At 41.8% G+C, this 17,827-nt stretch overlaps 1 protein-coding gene across 4 annotated transcripts; it reads left to right on the top strand.

Moving 5' to 3' along the window:
• The first annotated feature begins 5,580 nt into the window (after positions 1-5,580).
• LOC136541840 (lipid phosphate phosphatase 2-like) lies at positions 5,581-11,642 on the top strand. Of its 4 annotated transcripts, XM_066533972.1 has the most exons (9): positions 5,583-5,719; positions 5,804-6,013; positions 8,712-8,928; positions 9,025-9,112; positions 9,192-9,301; positions 9,412-9,505; positions 10,669-10,857; positions 10,998-11,057; positions 11,143-11,642. In XM_066533972.1, the coding sequence occupies exons 3-9, from the start codon at positions 8,716-8,718 to the stop codon at positions 11,322-11,324; spliced, it is 936 nt and encodes a 311-aa protein (XP_066390069.1). In that variant the 5' UTR covers positions 5,583-5,719; positions 5,804-6,013; positions 8,712-8,715; the 3' UTR covers positions 11,325-11,642. The 4 variants fall into 4 exon arrangements, with proteins under 4 accessions (XP_066390067.1, XP_066390069.1, XP_066390066.1 ...); XM_066533970.1 differs by having other exon boundaries at positions 5,581-5,719; positions 5,943-6,013; positions 8,712-9,112; XM_066533969.1 differs by having other exon boundaries at positions 8,712-9,112.
• The last annotated feature ends 6,185 nt before the right edge of the window (positions 11,643-17,827 follow it).

Raw genomic sequence — 17,827 nt, 5'->3', positions numbered from 1 at the left:
AATAATAATACTAAATAGTAGCTCCTACTATCATTGGACGTACGACGTGTCGTCGCCGGCGGAGTGGCCGGGCCCACTGGTGAGTGCAACCACAACATATTTATGGTCATCTCACCATTTGATTTCTACAGAAAATCAAGATGGGTGTACCAACAATTTTTGCTTCCATGGATCCAGAAAATGAAAATCAGAGGGGAGAACGCATCTGCCTCCACACACACACATGCCGATTCTTCTGCGGAGGACTCGGTTGGCTGGTTCGTATCATTACTGGTTTGTAAAGAAGTACTGCTGACTGATTTGTGTGAGAGAAAAATACTGTTCCGGCTGAAAATTTACGATCGTTTACGACAAGCCACAGCCAAACGAACCGGCTATGATGGTTCCGGTTCACCAACAGGGCAGGCAACAACCCGGCCGGCTACAGACCACAGTGGCGGTGGCATCCATTGAATATTGTGCGTGTCACATATACAGGAGTAGTATGCCGCAGATCCTTTTTTTAAATGCATATTATTCCTTTAAAAAAATATCCACAAACTATTCGTGTGGTGTTCCTAAAAAATCTATTCGTGTCGTGTATTCCAGTGTTTCGGCAACTGTAAAACACTACAACGTGACCAAAATATACATATAAAATGCAGCAGGCCGGAAATCTGAAGAAAAAGTAAAATAGCACGGACGATTTTAGCACCATGTTCGCTCGATCGTATCAGTCATGCTTATCAGCCACAAAAACGATCAAACGAATAGTGCGTAGATTAGGATGGAGCTCCCCACCAGTTACTCCACTAGTTGTATGGTTCCTATTTTCTACTGAGATACATATCGACAGGGAGAAAACAGTAAAAAAAAATGGAAAGCTACGCATGCTGCAAATGCACTACATTGTGGTAACTGTAAAAGCGTTGGAGATTTGGCAAGCTCATCAGACCTCAGATGCAAAGACAAGGGGACGCAAAATACACCTTTTTCAAGAGGCACATTTGAGGGTAGGAGATGGGTTAATTGATCCTGATCCTATAGACTATAGTGGAGTACTGGATTTGCTTCTGTTCATCAACTGTGTGCAGTCGCAGAAATCCAAAATCCTAGAGAAATCTGGTTAACCAGGCGCTAGGTGTGGGTAACGGGTGCTAGTGAAGAAAGGATTATATTTTCGTTAGTGCTGTAGGGGGAAAAAAGCAGTAAAAATCAGAATAGGAGAAAATTAGCTACCGAGGGTCCATTTTATTTTATGATTATAGAAAAGATACAAAGGTCTAAGATATGCCCTGTTCGTTTAGCTGATAAATACTGTTGACTAATTTATTATGAGAGAAAAATACTATTCATTAGCTGAAAAAGTACGGCTTATAAAGCAACGGGACGTTACCCTGTAAAGCACCTGCGAGAGCCTCACAGCCAGGATCCAACTGGAAAAACACAGGGACCTCGTGGTAAGATGTGGAACCATGGCAGGGGCCGAAAAGGAGTCACGTAGGGGCATATTTTCGGAAGAACCAGGGACCAGGGCGCAAAATTCTCACAGCCAGGATCCAACTGAAAAAAATTCAGGGACCAAAAGGAGTCGCGCAGGGGCATATTTGTAAGAACCAGGGACCAAAATCTCAAATAGCATCCATCATTTCTCAAATAATCTCAAATAGCATCCATCATTTCTCAAATAATGGTCTTAAAAATTTAAATCATTAATCTTGTCTTCCTTATACCATTCTAATTTTATCACGTTCCAGAGATAGATCAATGCGGTTACGCTCCAGCTTATAAGCTGGCGTTACTTTTCTTGGCTGGGCGAGGTGGTGCTAAAAACTCGGCTCGCACCGGACTCAGACGGACCGAAGCGCGGAAGCGCGCGCTCGACGGCTGACTCCAGTTAGGCCGCACTCGCGTGGGCTGGACAATCCGGGCCCAAGCTCGCGAAGCGGCCTCTCCCTCGATCCGTCGGAATCTGGCGTGCACACACGCTGCTGTGTACGTGCGCGTTAGCCGTTAACCATTTAAATAATCTCGCTGCTCTGGTTAGAAATAGTGTTCAGTGTGTTTTTTCATTTCATTTAAAAATTCCAATAAACACCTAAATAAGGTTTTTAAACTAAACAATATCTCTAAGTTTATAAAATTCTAAGAAAAAAAATCCTAGAGATACATTGGGACGCAATAAATCATAAAAACTTATAGCTCATCAAAATATATATTTTAAAAACTTCAAGAAATTAGATTTGACTCTAGGAAGATGGGAAAATATGCAGAGAACCTAGTAAGTTCTAAAAATATTACTAAATGCATTTAAAAACTTCCCATCATGAAAACATGAGATGGAACAAGCATGAATGCATTCAACATTAATATATGTTGCATTCATGTTGATTGCATCTCTTTTTTTGTTGTGAAAATTTTTTAAACCACTTTAGGGAATTTTCCATTTTTTGGGCATTTTCTCATTTTCCTAGAGATAAGTTGAACTTCTAGAAGCTTCTAGATATATTTTCATGATTTATAAATATCTTATTTGGGTTTCTCGTGTCCTAATCCACCTATAGGATTTTCTCAACTTTTTAGAATCTTAAACATTTTTTTTGTTTCAAAAGTGTATTAAGTTTTTACTAGAATTTGTAGTAAATACGTCTGATGAATCAACATTAATCACCACCATTAGGCCATTCGAACAATATTTTTTACTACCCAAGATTTACTTAAAAAACAATATAAGCATATGTTCGCACCCAATATTGGCCCAACTTAGTTTTACTTGGAAAGTTTCTCAAAACTAGCTTAGGACTTTTTTTGCTAACTTTGCAAAATTACAGAATAGACTTCTCCGTTATGTAGTCTTGTCAGACGATAAAAGTTGGACGTCCTATATATGTAAAAATACAACTCCTAAGTTGATTTAGGTTATAACCTAAATCAACTTAGAATTTGTATTTTAACACGAAATTTGTCAGTATTTTCACTCCTAGCGGAGCAAGACCTGCCTGTCTAGAAGGGGATTAAGGGCCTGCTTGGGAGAGCTACATCAGATCTAGATCCACCGTGGAGCAGCCACAGATATGAGATTTAACCAAGTGATTGGTATATCTTCACGCTGTCTTTATCTCACTGCCAACCTAGGGCCATGTGTCTCTAAAAAAATAAGCCACACGCTTCTTCTTCTTCTTCCGAACGAGCTCACACGTAGAAAAAAACCCACCGGGAAGCATGAGGCGTGGTGGGTGCACATGCGCCGCATGTCATGCCCCATGCCGTGCCTGTTGTAGGACATCGTGCCGCACATCATGCCCCATGTGGTTGCCCTTGAGGTGCTCCACCAATTTGGTGGATCTAGAGCCAGATCCATGATTTTGGTGGAACAAATTCACAGCGGAACTGCTAAAGCTGAAAGGGTTTGACTGAGAAAATCGAATATGGATATGTTTTTCATGGACTTGGAGCTAGTTGAGCTCTACCAAACAGGTCCGACGTATTTAGTTAGCCTGCCGACAATAGAGCACCCTTACACTTGCTCAGGTCCCTCTCGGGCAAATGTTCGTTTGTCAACCGGTGACTCTGACAAAATCGATCGAACCGGTTTCTAAGACTGCCTCGGTAAAGCTGCTTTTGCATGTTGTACGTGACATATTCAAGTATTTGGTACATCTAAATGTCAATAATTATATTAATGGGGCGTGCCATGCTACGAGGAGGTAGAGGAGACTAAGGCAATTGTGCAATGACGTGGAAAAAGCTTATTAGAAGCATCTCCAACAGCTTGGTAAATTTATCCCTAACCCTTTTTTTGCATGATGAGAAAAAACCCCACTCTAATAGTTCCTTATCTTAACTCCTAATTTATCCTCGTTTGGGAAAACAGAGGCATCCACACGAAAAGATACATGAACGATTGATACTTCATATATGTTTTTTCGATGCTCTCTGTCTTCTGAAGGTTCACCAGAATTGGATCTTTGGCTACTATTTATCTAAGAATACTGGGAGATAGAGCAGGTAATATAGATTATATTTTAGAGGTACTAGGTGTGAGTTATGCCATCGAGATGGCCAGCCATGTATGGAGCCGCGCGGTCTAGGAGGTTCATTGGAATTAGAGCTCTGACAACTATTTTCTAGATATGAGAATACTAGAAGGTAGAGCAGATAATAGATTTAATTTTGTAGGTTTCGGTTTGAGATGGGGTGGCTGGACACTACGATGAGTTATTTCATCGACGGTTCAGTGTATACGGAGACAATGATGTGTATTTTTTTAAGAACACAAGTTATCTCGCCTATGATTAGCACTCAATATGAGCTTGTTTGGCTCCCGCCGCAGCACGCCACACCATTGTTCTGGCACTGCCGAATGTGTGGCGCACTAAACAAGCGCCAGACTTTTGGCGAGAGTTGGCGCTGAATTAGACAAGGAACCACGTCGCACTTTCGGTACAGGCAAGACTCGACAGCAACCAAACACATGCAGCAGACTGTTCAGTTGGCTAGTTCGTATTGTTACTGGTTTGTGAAGAAGTACTGCTGACTGATTTGTGTGAGAGAAAAATACTGTTCCAGTTGAAAATTTACGATCGTTTACGACAAGCCACAGCCAAACGAACAGACTGATATATGGATATATGGAGTGCTGTAGTTTGGGTGTGGCGCGCTATGCCTACGAGCTAAACAGGGCCGATGTACGTTAGTGGAGTGTATTTTTTAAAACTAAATTTTGAACTCAACTGTTTAGATACCATTTGAGTTGCTCTGGGAAGCTGCTTGCCCATCCTCATGGAGTATGTATACGTAAGCTTCACGTGGCTAACAGCCTAACAGGCTAAAGTTGTTGATGTCCCACTTTTCTAAGCGTTGGAAAGATACAGAGAGAACAAAATAAAGTTGCAAGGCTTATTCGGCTGCTATTAAAGTCGGCTGAAGCTATTTTGGGGTGAGAGAAAAATACTGTAGATTCTAGCTGATAAGCCGGCTGATAAATTCAAATGATCAGAAGCTTGCAACAATTATTAACCAGGAAGTCAAGTCATTGAGTTGTGTCTTTGTCTATCTATTCCTATCTTACCATTGAAAAAAAAGGAGGGAAAAGCCAAATACAATGCATACAAATTCCTAGCCTAGTTGATACGCCATCCAAGTTTTATTATCCGTTTGTGACAAGCACATGACACACTTGCGTATTCTTTTATATTTTAAAAAATTGAAAAAGTGATAAAGGTAGACGAGGTGGAGGATTGCAAGGGAGGGTACCCCTCACACACGTGGCGAACGGTCACCAACCGGCACGCATGACATCCTTGACACAGACTGGGGTGGCGTCTTGTTCAAATAAAATTGAATTCAAATTCAAATCTCTCAAGGACGAGGAGCACCACCACCAACAACAACTCCTAAATCTATATATTCTCAAAAAAAAAAAAAAAACTCCTAGATCTATTATCCCTACCCGTCCCCGAAAGAAAGGGAAGAGCGCCAGGCAGGCAGTCAAACCCTCCTGGCCTCCTCCGTCTCCGTCCTCCCTCCCTCTCACGCAAAACGCAGACCACCCCGGCCCGCCACCGTCGGCAACTACTTTCCTTTCGTCGTCGTCGCCCCCACCCGCTCCTCCACTCACCACCGGACGGATCCGGATGTCGTCTCCGCCCGCGCATCCACTCCACACCCGCAATTCCGCAGCAAAAACCGCTAGCAGCGGCGGCGGCAGCGGTTGGTAGCCGCACGATCGAGACGGCGGGTAAGCTGCCCCGCCGCGGTCGCGGTGCATATATTACCAGCACCAAAATTCCAGGTGCCCGTTCCTGATTTGATTTGAACCCAGGTCGGAGTAGGAGCAGATCGAATTAGCTACCACGGACGCTCTGGCACCTTCTTTATTATTGCTTCCTAGCCTTTTTGCTTTATTATGTCCCTCTCTCTCTCTATATATGCCTCTTAGCTTGTTTCGCGCATTCTGGTAGGAGACGAGGAGGCGCCGATCTGTAGCGGCGCCGAGGGCGACATCGAGGAGCCGCTGGTCTCACGCCGCACCGTGAGTTCTTCATTCCTTTTCCCTTCTTTCCTCCGGTTCCTCGAAAGCTGAACATAAGTTTTTCTCCCCTTTCTTGCGAAAGTTATCTGAAGATATTGTTCTTTGTATGTAATTCTAGTTCCGGCCTTGGAAACATGTTATTTCCTCCCTGCTATCTTCTATTTGATAGACTAGTGGTACTTTCTTCGACTCCCATCATGAGTCCTTGGGTGACTCTAGTTTAGGGACAGGACAGGTCTCTTTTCAGATAATTAGGGTGATTCTGAGTGTAGCTTTAACTCTGCTCAGCTTGTCTTGCTATTTTAACAAATTATTACTCGTACTAGAAAGAAGATTTTCATCTTTTCCTGACATATTCTTTGCTAGTGTATGTATGTGGATGTGGATGTCGATGTGCTTTTTCAAGTGGATGGCTTGGGTCCTTCAGCTCTAGATATTTTCTAAGTTTTGTCTGGGGGTGAAATAAACAATACAGATATGATAAGATAATTCAGTCCACTTGTACTGAAGTTTGACTTTGATGTCACCAGTCACATTCCTAGGTTGCATAATAACTGCCGGAAAACAAGACTAGTGGGCAAAAACTATTAGTCGAAGCCAATAATTTTTTTTTTGATGGTGAAGCCAATAAATTTTAATGGAACCCTTCACCCACTCAAGAAAATCACCATGGAAAGAAAATTTGAGGTAATCTGCTGCCTACTATCTTAAGAAAGAGAAATTGGGTACAATTCTCATACTCACAGTCTAGGCATACTTTGTTTTGGTGACAACTGATAGCCACTGTCAGCCTGTAACAGCTTGCAATCTTGAAGTTCTCAGTAGCTTTGTGCTGTTGTCAATTGCCTTTGATTTAAGTGTTGTCAAACCATTTTGCTGTATTAATTGTTGGGCACCACATTACTAGTTAACCTAGTTGACTTAATCGGTCAGATGAGAAACATTGGATGCAGTTTTTAATGATCTGGAGTCGAACCAGTTGATATGAGGTTTGCCCACTTGGGTTTGGAACTAGTATGATTGGAGTAAACATACATATCTTTTGTTCTAGTGTCAATTGATAGCTGGTGTCAGTGAATACCCAATTAACAATCTCTAATGCCAATTGGCATGAATTTCTGTTTGCTGAACTTTTAAGCTGTCTTAACTGTCCAATATCAAATTAGTAGAAGTTAATCTAGTTGACTTAGTGGATCCAGTGAAAAGCTTGGGTTTGAACTGTTTTTTCAAGGATCTGTACTTGACTTTGTTGTTCCAGAGCTTTGTCTGTTGGTTTTCTTCAAGTTTCAAAAGTTCTGTTCACCCACCAGCCCTGTCTTTCCAAGTTTGGAGGTATGGAAATTTCATGATTCCATGTTAGTTTGCTAACTTAACTTTGCTGGCTTGCTGTTCATCTATGTCAAGTGAGATTTCCTAGTTGTTTCTGTTCAGTTGACCTTTTACTAATTGAATCTTTGCAGTTTCTTATGGATACAGATTGCTAGACTTTCTGTGGTTCTTTTTTCTGTCTTCTTTTGCTTGCCTCTGGCAAATAAGTTACACATGCTTCTTGTTTGAGTTTCTAGCACCATCATGCTTCTGGTGGCATTCTTGTTTTTTTTTTAAAGTTATAGTTTCTTTTAACTGAATGATTTATGTGAAGTTATTTGAATAATTTTTTTCTGAGCCTGAGATCTTAGTTAATGATATTTATGATCTCATGTGGTCCTTGTTGATTAAGGAAATGACGGGCTTGGGATATCTGTGTGGAACTGCTTATTATCTGTAGATATATCTGTTAGAGGAGGCAAGGGCCTATTGGGCCTTAGCCCATTAGGGTTAATTAGTCGCTTGCTTAGGGGCCAAGTCAGACCTCTCTATATAATGGGAGGAGATGTATCAATCTAGAATAAGCAAGAGATTAGAAGGAAATCCCTTTTCTCTTGCCGGCCGTGGGCGAAGCCCCGCGGCCGGCCTCCCCCAGTGCCCTTGCAGCCCTAGCCACCGCCGACGCGAACAGTACCCGCGGTACTGTAGCACAGCGGGTACTGTAGCGCGCCAGCCGCCGTCGCGACCCTCGGCTCTCTCCTCTCGATCCTAGCAGCCACATAAGTGTTAGAGGAGTCAAGGGCCTATTGGGCCTTAGCCCATTAGGGTTAATTAGTCGCTTGCTTAGGGGCCAAGTCAGACCTCTCTATATAATGGGAGGAGATGTATCAATCTAGAATAAGCAAGAGATTAGAAGGAAATCCCTTTTCTCTTGCCGGCCGTGGGCGAAGCCCCACGGCCGGCCTCCCCCAGTGCCCTTGCAGCCCTAGCCGCCGCCGACGCGAACAGTACCCGCGGCCGGCCTCTCTATACATGTTTTTTTTTTGTTTGTTTTTTTACCAAAGCTTATACCTTTTATTTTAATTTGGAACTGAAGTTTCAATATAATAATTCACATGGAAATGCCTTGGTTTCCAGGTCTATGGATTAATGATATCATTAAATACATCGTGTTTCTGTAATTATTCTACTGCCATAACTCATAGGAGATGCTAAATGTCACTGTTAATGTCCATGCTATCTACTGATGGAACAGTGAGAACTACCTTTGCACCCTGTACGAAAGATAATCATGTCTTGCAGTGCTGTGAAGCCCTTGAGAACTGAATTGCAGCTGTTATTGTAACTTTACTCACTGGTGTTTGCTCTCTTACTATCTTTGTTTTTGTAGGAGAATGGCAGACCAGTTAGGGTCTTACACTATTAGATCCCATGGAATGATATTGGCAAGATTTCACATGTATGACTGGATAATACTTCTCCTCCTTGCTGTCATAGACGGGCTGTTGAATATAATTGAACCATTTCACCGTTTTGTTGGAAAAGATATGATGACTGACTTGAGATATCCTATGAAGGGCAATACAGTGCCATTTTGGGCTGTTCCAGTATGTCCTGGTATCCTTATCTTTCAGTATGTTTTGATCCTGTTACATCCATGCAAAAGTTCTTGTGTGGTTCTTAGCTGTTTTTCTTATTTGCAGCTGATCGGAATTATACTGCCTTGGGCCATCTTTGTTGGAATTTACTTCAAAAAGAAGAATTTTTATGATTTGCACCATGGCGTACTGGGTATTTTACATATTATATAATCCCTTCGATACGTTGATTAGTGCAAGAGAAACATATCTAAAAAATGGAAATTTTGTAGGGATTCTATACTCAGTGCTCATAACTGCAGTGATTACTGATGCAATTAAGGATGGTGTTGGACGGCCTCGTCCAGATTTTTTCTGGCGCTGTTTCCCTGATGGAAACGATGTAATATAAAAATAAAAACTAACTTATAGTCCTGTAGCAAGTTCATCTGTGTTGATATCTATATGGTTCAAAATTTGCATAGAATCTGGGCTAATTACATTATCTTTAAGGTTTATGATAACATTACTACTGGTGTTATATGCAATGGAGTGAAGAGTGTAATCAAGGAAGGCCACAAGAGCTTTCCCAGTGGACACACTTCGTGTAAGTAATGGCATAACCACGCAATTATTCAAATAGCTTGTAACCGCATATGTTCTCCTTTGTAATATTGATCCCTTTGGTGCACTTGTTGCCCAACTCTATGGACAATTTTACAGTGGGAAGACCTATATGCTTTTAAAAGTTAACTGCCACTTGTGCATATTCAATACAATTAGATTGGTCTACTACAGTTTGATGATATGTCTAAAATACCTTTGCAAGGTACCTGAGGAAATAGATTCTTTCAGTACGGGTCGTCTTCTTTTTTTTTTTTGGGAGAAAAGAAAATGTGTCTGCCTTTCGGGGCGGGGGTGGTGGGGGGGTGTTATGCCTTGGGCATGCTAGTTCTAATCATCAAAGAAAGTGGATGTCTTTGTGGGTGGGTGCTAAGACCTCAGTTGGGCATGGTGACAACCTGCATTGTGGACAGTTTTTGTGGCTTTGCATGATTCTGCATTGGTGATAGGGGGCAAGAGAGTTGCAAACAAGTGGTGTGCAGTCAATGACACTGTCTGTGCTGTCTGCTACTTTGTGTCTGAGAAGTTAGGCCACAGGAGTGACCAAGTAATTCCAAACAATGGATTCTCTTGTGTCTTGCCTGCCATGTTCTATGGAAATATTGAATGCCACAGATGAGACCTCAAAATTGGCCATATCTCAAATGCCTTGCTGAAATTTAAGCACTGTTTAGTAACCCTGAATTTAGCCTCCCCTCTGGAAGTATACTGTCTCTTTGGTACTGAAAATTCTGAGCCTTATCTGAGATATGATCCATGAGTCTAAGAAAAATGGAGAGAAAGTGATTCAAACATTTTGTACACATGTTTCTGAGAGCAAGCAGGCATGAAAACTGGAGTATGTTTAGTTAGCTTGGGGCAAGCTGCATGCACATGCGCCATATAGTAGTGGAGTGAGTGAATTTAGGTTGTAAAGTATGACCTATGTGCATGATCGGCAGATCAACCGGTTACTCTCTTTTCATTTAATCACATTAACTCTTGTAACATTCCCAAACTCGTTTAAATTAGTACTGAAGCATAAGTTCTCTTTTTATATGCTGAAGTTAAGTTCCAACTTGGCACCTCATGATATATATATTTTTTACAGTGTGATGGTTTTACCATCTGAAATTTGTGTTGTCATTGCCTATTACACCACTACAGGGTCTTTTGCTGGTCTAGGCTTCCTTGCATGGTATTTAGCTGGGAAAATCGCGGCTTTTGATCGCAAAGGACATATTGCGAAGCTATGTATTGTGTTTCTGCCTCTCCTTACTGCTGCACTTGTGGCTGTTTCTCGAGTGGATGACTACTGGCATCATTGGCAAGATGTATTTGCGGGGGGTCTTATAGGTTTGTAAATTTTGTTAAATCTTTTTTTTTTTGCGAAACAATTTTGATAAATCTTTTCTAAAAAGAGATGTAGATTTTTTTAGATGTTCTGAATATACATAATTGATCATGTTTCTCGCCATGGCCACTTGCCTTTTCAGGTCTTACAGTTGCTTCATTTTGCTATCTACAATTTTTCCCATATCCTTTTGATGGCGATGGTACCTACTGTTCACTGTTTTACCAACTATTGAGTTTTCAGGTTTTGTTCAACATGTCACAGAATATTGTACACCTCCTTTGCAGCTTGGTGGCCTCATGCATACACGGTCCAGGTAGCTGAGGAACGGAACAGCCGAAATGCAAACTCCTATAGCGTGAGACCAACCGAGATCGAAACAGTCAATATTCCTGGCCGCGGTGGGATCACCCTAAGAGATACTCTAAACGATGTGGAGTCTGGCACTGGCAGTGACAGGAGATCCTGAGATGAGTCTGGATACCGTGGGAGCTGCTTGCATATGTATACAGGTAGATCTATTGTAGAGCTGTTGACTGCTGCCATCGTGATAGGGGAGGGTTGTCTAGACGGGCTTGGCAGTAAATTACTTGGTAGGGGTGTTGTTTCTTCTGACAATGTTTGGGTTTCCTTTGTTTATACTTGTTTGAGTCTAGAGTTGTGGTTAAAGTTTGTTGACTTACACTCTTTGTAGTCAGCTTAATTGGTCAGTGCATTCAGCAACTATGATCTGATCAGATGTGCAGGGTAAATGGGTTTCTCAGTCGATTGTGGATTGTTGCTCTTATATTGAAGCGTGAAATTCAGTTGCCACCATAATCTGCTCTTATAATAAGCGCGAAATTCATTTGCCACCATAATTTGCGATTAGGTCCGTCGTGTGGAGGTAAAAGAACGACCTGTCCAGGTGTCCTGCAATGTGACAAGTAGGTTGATTGCATTGGACAAGCCATTTTTTTTCTCTACCAAGTACAAACATATCTAGACCAACTAATTTGTTAATGTCATGAATCCATGATGTCGTACCTGCACTTTGAATCTCCATTTTTCTGCTGTGCTCCTTTTCGTTTTCCCTGCTGGCCAGAATAGGTTATTAGCGAATGTGTTCTTCCATAAGTTCATATTTGAGACTTGCACAATTTGAATTGCCCACAAATATTTTGATGCCGGGAAAGGATGTCCTGATGTAAAGTTTGAGGCCCATGTGTTCCCAAGGAAAATGAGTGGCAGACTGGCAGTAGTAGTACGCAATACCAAACGTTCAGCAGCCTGTTCGGTTGGCTGGTTCGTATCGTTGCTGGTTCGTGAAGAAGTACTGCTGGCTGGTTTGTGTGAGAGAAAAATACTGTTTCGGCTAGAAATTTACGATTGTTTACGACAAGCCACAGTCAAATGAACAGGCTGCAGTTTGGTAGTTAAATAGGCAACTCTCATACAACTTCCGTCCCGAATTAAAGTCGTTCTAGGATGGAACACGTTATTAAGACTGGAGCAAAAAAGACCAACGTATCCTAATTCGACTTAGGAAATAACTACCCGGACGTTCGGTCTAGGCCCGTGTCCGGAAGTAGCTCCGCCGCACCCTATCCTATCCCCGCGTAACAGAGCTTCCGTGTAACGGAGGAGCCCGCCGTGCCCGAGGGTCTCAACCTCGTCCTGCCCGCGTCACCTGCGGCATGGCTAGCGGAGGCAGCATGTCTTATGGGGACGGGCCTTGTGCACTCGCGCGGACGTGACCCTGTGTGTCCTCCAGTGGAGGGTTGTCGTCAGCTTACCAACCGACGCCGCCATGGCTCCTGCGCTAGTTCTCTCTTCATCGCTCAACAACCCTACATTGAGATCTACTTTTGCAATACTCAGATAAAACAATTGCAACATATGTCTGAAACAGATAAAATATTTGGAACATACACTTGCAACATAGACATTGCAAATATATGCAACATCCAGATAAAACACTTGCAATATACGTCTGAAACAGATAAAACATCTGGAACACGTTGTTGCAACGTATGTGTGAAACACATACAAACATCCAGATCAAAACGCTTACAACATACGTCTAGAACAGATGAAACATTTTGAACAAACGCTTGTAACATGCCTCTGAAATACTTGCAACATATGCAACATGTGCAACATCCCCGGTATACTTTTGCAACATCCATGAAAAAACAATTGCAACATACCTTTGAAACTACTCAAACACCTGAACATACATTTACAACATAGGAGAGGGGGCCTAGGCCGGTCGATACCGGCCGTCGGGGTGGGAGCCGGCGGCGCGCAAGCACCACTAGCATCTGGCCGCGATCGTGGGTGCCCTTGGTTCGGCGGGGAACAACTAGAGGCGCCCCGACACGTGGGCCCAACGGCCATCGGCAGGGGTGGCTGCGGCGAGGCATCCCGATGGCGTTGGGGGTTGGGGAAGAGGTCGGGGAGGTGCTCTGCTGTCAACGGACACGAGATAGAGATCGAGAGATGTGTGGAGAGCAGAGGCAGCACACGCGCGCAGGATGGGGGCGCGGCGAGGGATGGCCACGTGACGCGCGTGTCGAATCCATGTGGGCTGTGCACGCGACGAGCTGGGCGAGCAAAGGGAGGCAGCAGTGTCGCGGGCGAGGCACGCGTCGCAGGCAGGAGCGAGTAGCGCAGGCGGAAACGGCGAGACGAAGTATGATGCGCGGCGTCCGGACGGACAGACTGCATTATCGTTCAACTAGACCCTCCTCTCTTGCGCTTTTCTTGCGTAGACGTGAATAAGCTCTTTGCAGTTCTAGTACGTTGGAGATTGGTGTTACTCTAGGTGTGGGCCTGCACCTAAAACGACATTTTTATTAGGACGCCATTTGAATGCTAAAACGACACTTTCACTTAGACAGGGAGCATCATATATGCTTGATTTGTTCTTACATGTCAAGGCTTATGTCTTGTTGCGAGCAGGTCTCTGCGTGAGAGTGAATTTCGGGCTCAAAGTTGAATATTCTAGAGAGCTAAGCAAGTCTTGTTGGGTGGGATGTCATGTCAATACCCGTAGCATCTATTTTTTTTAACCGGATCGTTTATGGAACTAATGCTTCTAAAAAAAAGGCTTGTCTTGTTGGGTGGGATGTCATGTCAATATCGGTAGCATCTGTTTTTTTTCTTTCAACCGGATCGTTTATGGAACTAATGCTTGTCAGACCATTTTGTACCTGGCAAGCCTCCATCACAAAACCAAGACATGTTCAGGAGGAGATCCTGCGTCCCAAACCGTAGGAGAGAATATGCTCGTCGGGACTCCGGAGAGAAAGCAAGGAGTGTTACTGTGTTAGCCAAGTTCTCAAGCAACTAGTTTTTTTTCTTTTTTTTTTGTTTTTGTAAAAAAATTTCTCAAGCAACTGACTGTCAGTTGAGCAATATTGATTTTTTTTTTCATTAGTACTCCGTATGATGGATGTACCTGAATGGGAATTAGGCAATGCAACTCACACATGTACAGAACAGAAAATCAAGCTTCTTGACTGACTTGGCTGAAAGTAAAGTTGTGGGCTCGTGGCTTCCGTGGAGCTGAAGCAGACCTACTTGCATCCAATTCGTACACTTGGTTTTTTTTTTGAGCAGAAATTCTTACACTTCGTGACACGTACCCATGGCCATGGATGCTTTTGGTGGCCCAGATCAAATAATAGCCAAACGCGAGAGGGAATAATCATTGTTCTTTCAATGGCATTTCCGTGTATGTTTATTGCCACATCATTATCTGTGGCATACATCTACAATTGATGAGACGAGTTTTGGTTACATTGCATATTGGGTGTGGATTGGTGTTCAAGAAAGCAATAGGCAGGATCTAAGGCATCAAACTGTATATACCTCCATCGCAAGACAACTGTGCGAGTGCTTTGAGGGAGAGTCACATCGAACATCCATATAAAAGCGTTCCCGCGAGTAAAGCCTTAAACCCGCACGGTCACTTGCTATAACTTTTTTTCCCGCATGTTTTTCTTCAGTGTCCGTTTGGAGTTTTTTTTTTCCTTTTCTGATTTCACCGCGGCAAACTTTTCGGTTTGTTATTTCACATGTTCAGCCTTTGTTTTACGCATTAGTTTTGTCCCCCCTTTTTTTTTCCTATTCGGTGTTTGTTTACCTTATCCGTTATTTTTTCCTCTTTTTTTTTTCTGTTTTTTTCTCGTTTTTTCCCGATCTTTTCTTTTGTAGAGTATCTTCAGCCCGTTCTTCCGTGTCCATTTCATGATTTTTTTGTTAATTTTCTTTTCCCAATTATCTCCCAGTTTTTCGTATAAACATCAAAAATTAAAATAAGTATAAATATTATGAGTCTATCGTTAATAAATAAATATTCCCATCGCTACATTCTTGATGTACTTTTGATTACAGATAAAACTTATTTTATATTATAACCTGGATCAACTATGTAGTTTTGACTAATCAAGCCGTGAACTAAAATCTTGAGCATTTTGTTATCTAATCTAATATCTATGTATTTACTTGATATTAAAGAGCAAATGGATTCTTCCAACTATGTTTTTTTACTTCTCACAATACCCTCATGTTTAGTCTTTGTCTCGTCCGTGAATTGGATTCATGCCCATATGAGCTAGAAGAACATTTGTCCCATGTCTCGCATGTGACCTGTACTCATGATACATACCCATATGAGTTAGAACAACTAATGTCCAATGATGATACAGAGTTCGACTCCAAGACGCATCCCACGATGCTACAAAGTCCAACTCCAACATGTATTGGGATAGATGATGCAATCCTTCTAGCCACAAATTGTCTAGGTGACTACACCAAGCTATAGATTTCGTTGTAACGCACGACCACCGTAGCTATTCTATACCCAGTATTAAAGAGCCAAAATCTCATCCCATTTTTCCGTCCACCTCCCCTAACTACCCAATGGAGAGTTTCTTATGTCCCCCTTTTTTTTACTTTCCAAAGTGCACTCATGTCCGTCTTATATATGTGATCCGGACTCATGACCTTTGCTTATACAAGTTAGAATAACTCGCATCTAGCGATGATCGATAAGAAGTCCAATTCCTAGCGATGATCTATACAAAGTCCAACTCCTAGCAATATAATGATCGATACATAGTCAAACATATTGGGTCACGTCCTCCATGTCTTATATGTGGGCTCATGACCCATGCTCATATGAGTTAGAACAACTCACGTCTAGCTATGATTGATATGGAGTCCGATTCCAAGATGCATTGGGTTGCACTGGACTCCTGACCTGTACTTACACGAGTTAGAATAACTCACGTCTAGCGATGATAGGAAGTCCAATTCTTATATGTGTTGGGTTCGATGCAACGCACGGGCACGTTTATTAGTCTTCTTTAAAGGGTCAATTTCTTATTTTCTATTGCAAAATTATCCTGCAGTCCTTTCATTAGATTTTTTTTTAAATTGCAGCCCTTATTTGCCACCAATCTCTTAGTAATGTTGAGAGTTATTATTAATGATCATTAGGGAATAATCCCAAAAAGTGTATTTTCACCCCTCTCTCTCTTTTAGACTTGTAACTGTCTGTCTGGGCCCATGTATATGTATGTACAACACTGTTCAATGAAATACATAGACAATCATTTGCATCACTCGCCTTGTCTCTCACTCTCTACTCTTAACAAGTAACACATGGTGGGGGGGGGGGGGTGGGATAACACTAGTAGCTTTTTAATTTTTTATTAAATACAATTTTTATATGTTATTTACAGAAATATACCTTAGACACGCCTATATTTACAAAAATAAGACATTGTTTTGGAGATCTTTTTTTCCTTTTCTGATTTCACCGCGGCAAACTTTTCGGTTTGTTATTTCACGTGTTCAGCCTTTGTTTTACGCATTAGTTTTGTCTCCCCTTTTTTTTCCTATTCGGTGTTTGTTTACCTTATCCGTTATTTTTTCCTTTTTTTTTTCTGTTTTTTTCTCGTTTTTTCCCGATCTTTTCTTTTGTAGAGTATCTTCAGCCCGTTCTTTCGTGTCCATTTCATGATTTTTTTGTTAATTTTCTTTTCCCAATTATCTCCCAGTTTTTCGTATAAACATCAAAAATTAAAATAAGTATAAATATTATGAGTCTATCGTTAATAAATAAATATTCCCATCGCTACATTCTTGATGTACTTTTGATTACAGATAAAACTTATTTTATATTATAACCTGGATCAACTATGTAGTTTTGACTAATCAAGCCGTGAACTAAAATCTTGAGCAGTTTGTTATCTAATCTAATATCTATATTATATATCTATGTATTTACTTGATATTAAAGAGCAAATGGATTCGTCCAACTATGTTTTTTTACTTCTCACAATACCCTCATGTTTAGTCTTTGTCTCGTCCGTGAATTGGATTCATGCCCATATGAGCTAGAAGAACACTTGTCCCATGTCTCGCATGTGACCTGTACTCATGATACATACCCATATGAGTTAGAACAACGTATGTCCAACGATGATACAGAGTTCGACTCCAAGACGCATCCCACGATGCTACAAAGTCCAACTCCAACATGTATTGGGATAGATGATGCAATCCTTCTAGCCACAAATTGTCTAGGTGACTACACCAAGCTATAGATTTCGTTGTAACGCACGACCACCGTAGCTATTCTATACCCAGTATTAAAGAGCCAAAATCTCATCCCATTTTTCCGTCCACCTCCCCTAACTACCCAATGGAGAGTTTCTTATGTCCCCCTTTTTTTACTTTCCAAAGTGCACTCATGTCCGTCTTATATATGTGATCCGGACTCATGACCTTTGCTTATACAAGTTAGAATAACTCGCATCTAGCGATGATCGATAAGAAGTCCAATTCCTAGCGATGATCTATACAAAGTCCAACTCCTAGCAATATAATGATCGATACATAGTCAAACATATTGGGTCACGTCCTCCATGTCTTATATGTGGGCTCATGACCCATGCTCATATGAGTTAGAACAACTCA

The sequence above is a fragment of the Miscanthus floridulus genome, chromosome 3 (genome assembly GCF_019320115.1).
Source record: "Miscanthus floridulus cultivar M001 chromosome 3, ASM1932011v1, whole genome shotgun sequence".
Taxonomy (NCBI): Eukaryota; Viridiplantae; Streptophyta; class Magnoliopsida; order Poales; family Poaceae; genus Miscanthus; species Miscanthus floridulus.
This window is presented reverse-complemented; position numbering and strand designations above follow the sequence as displayed.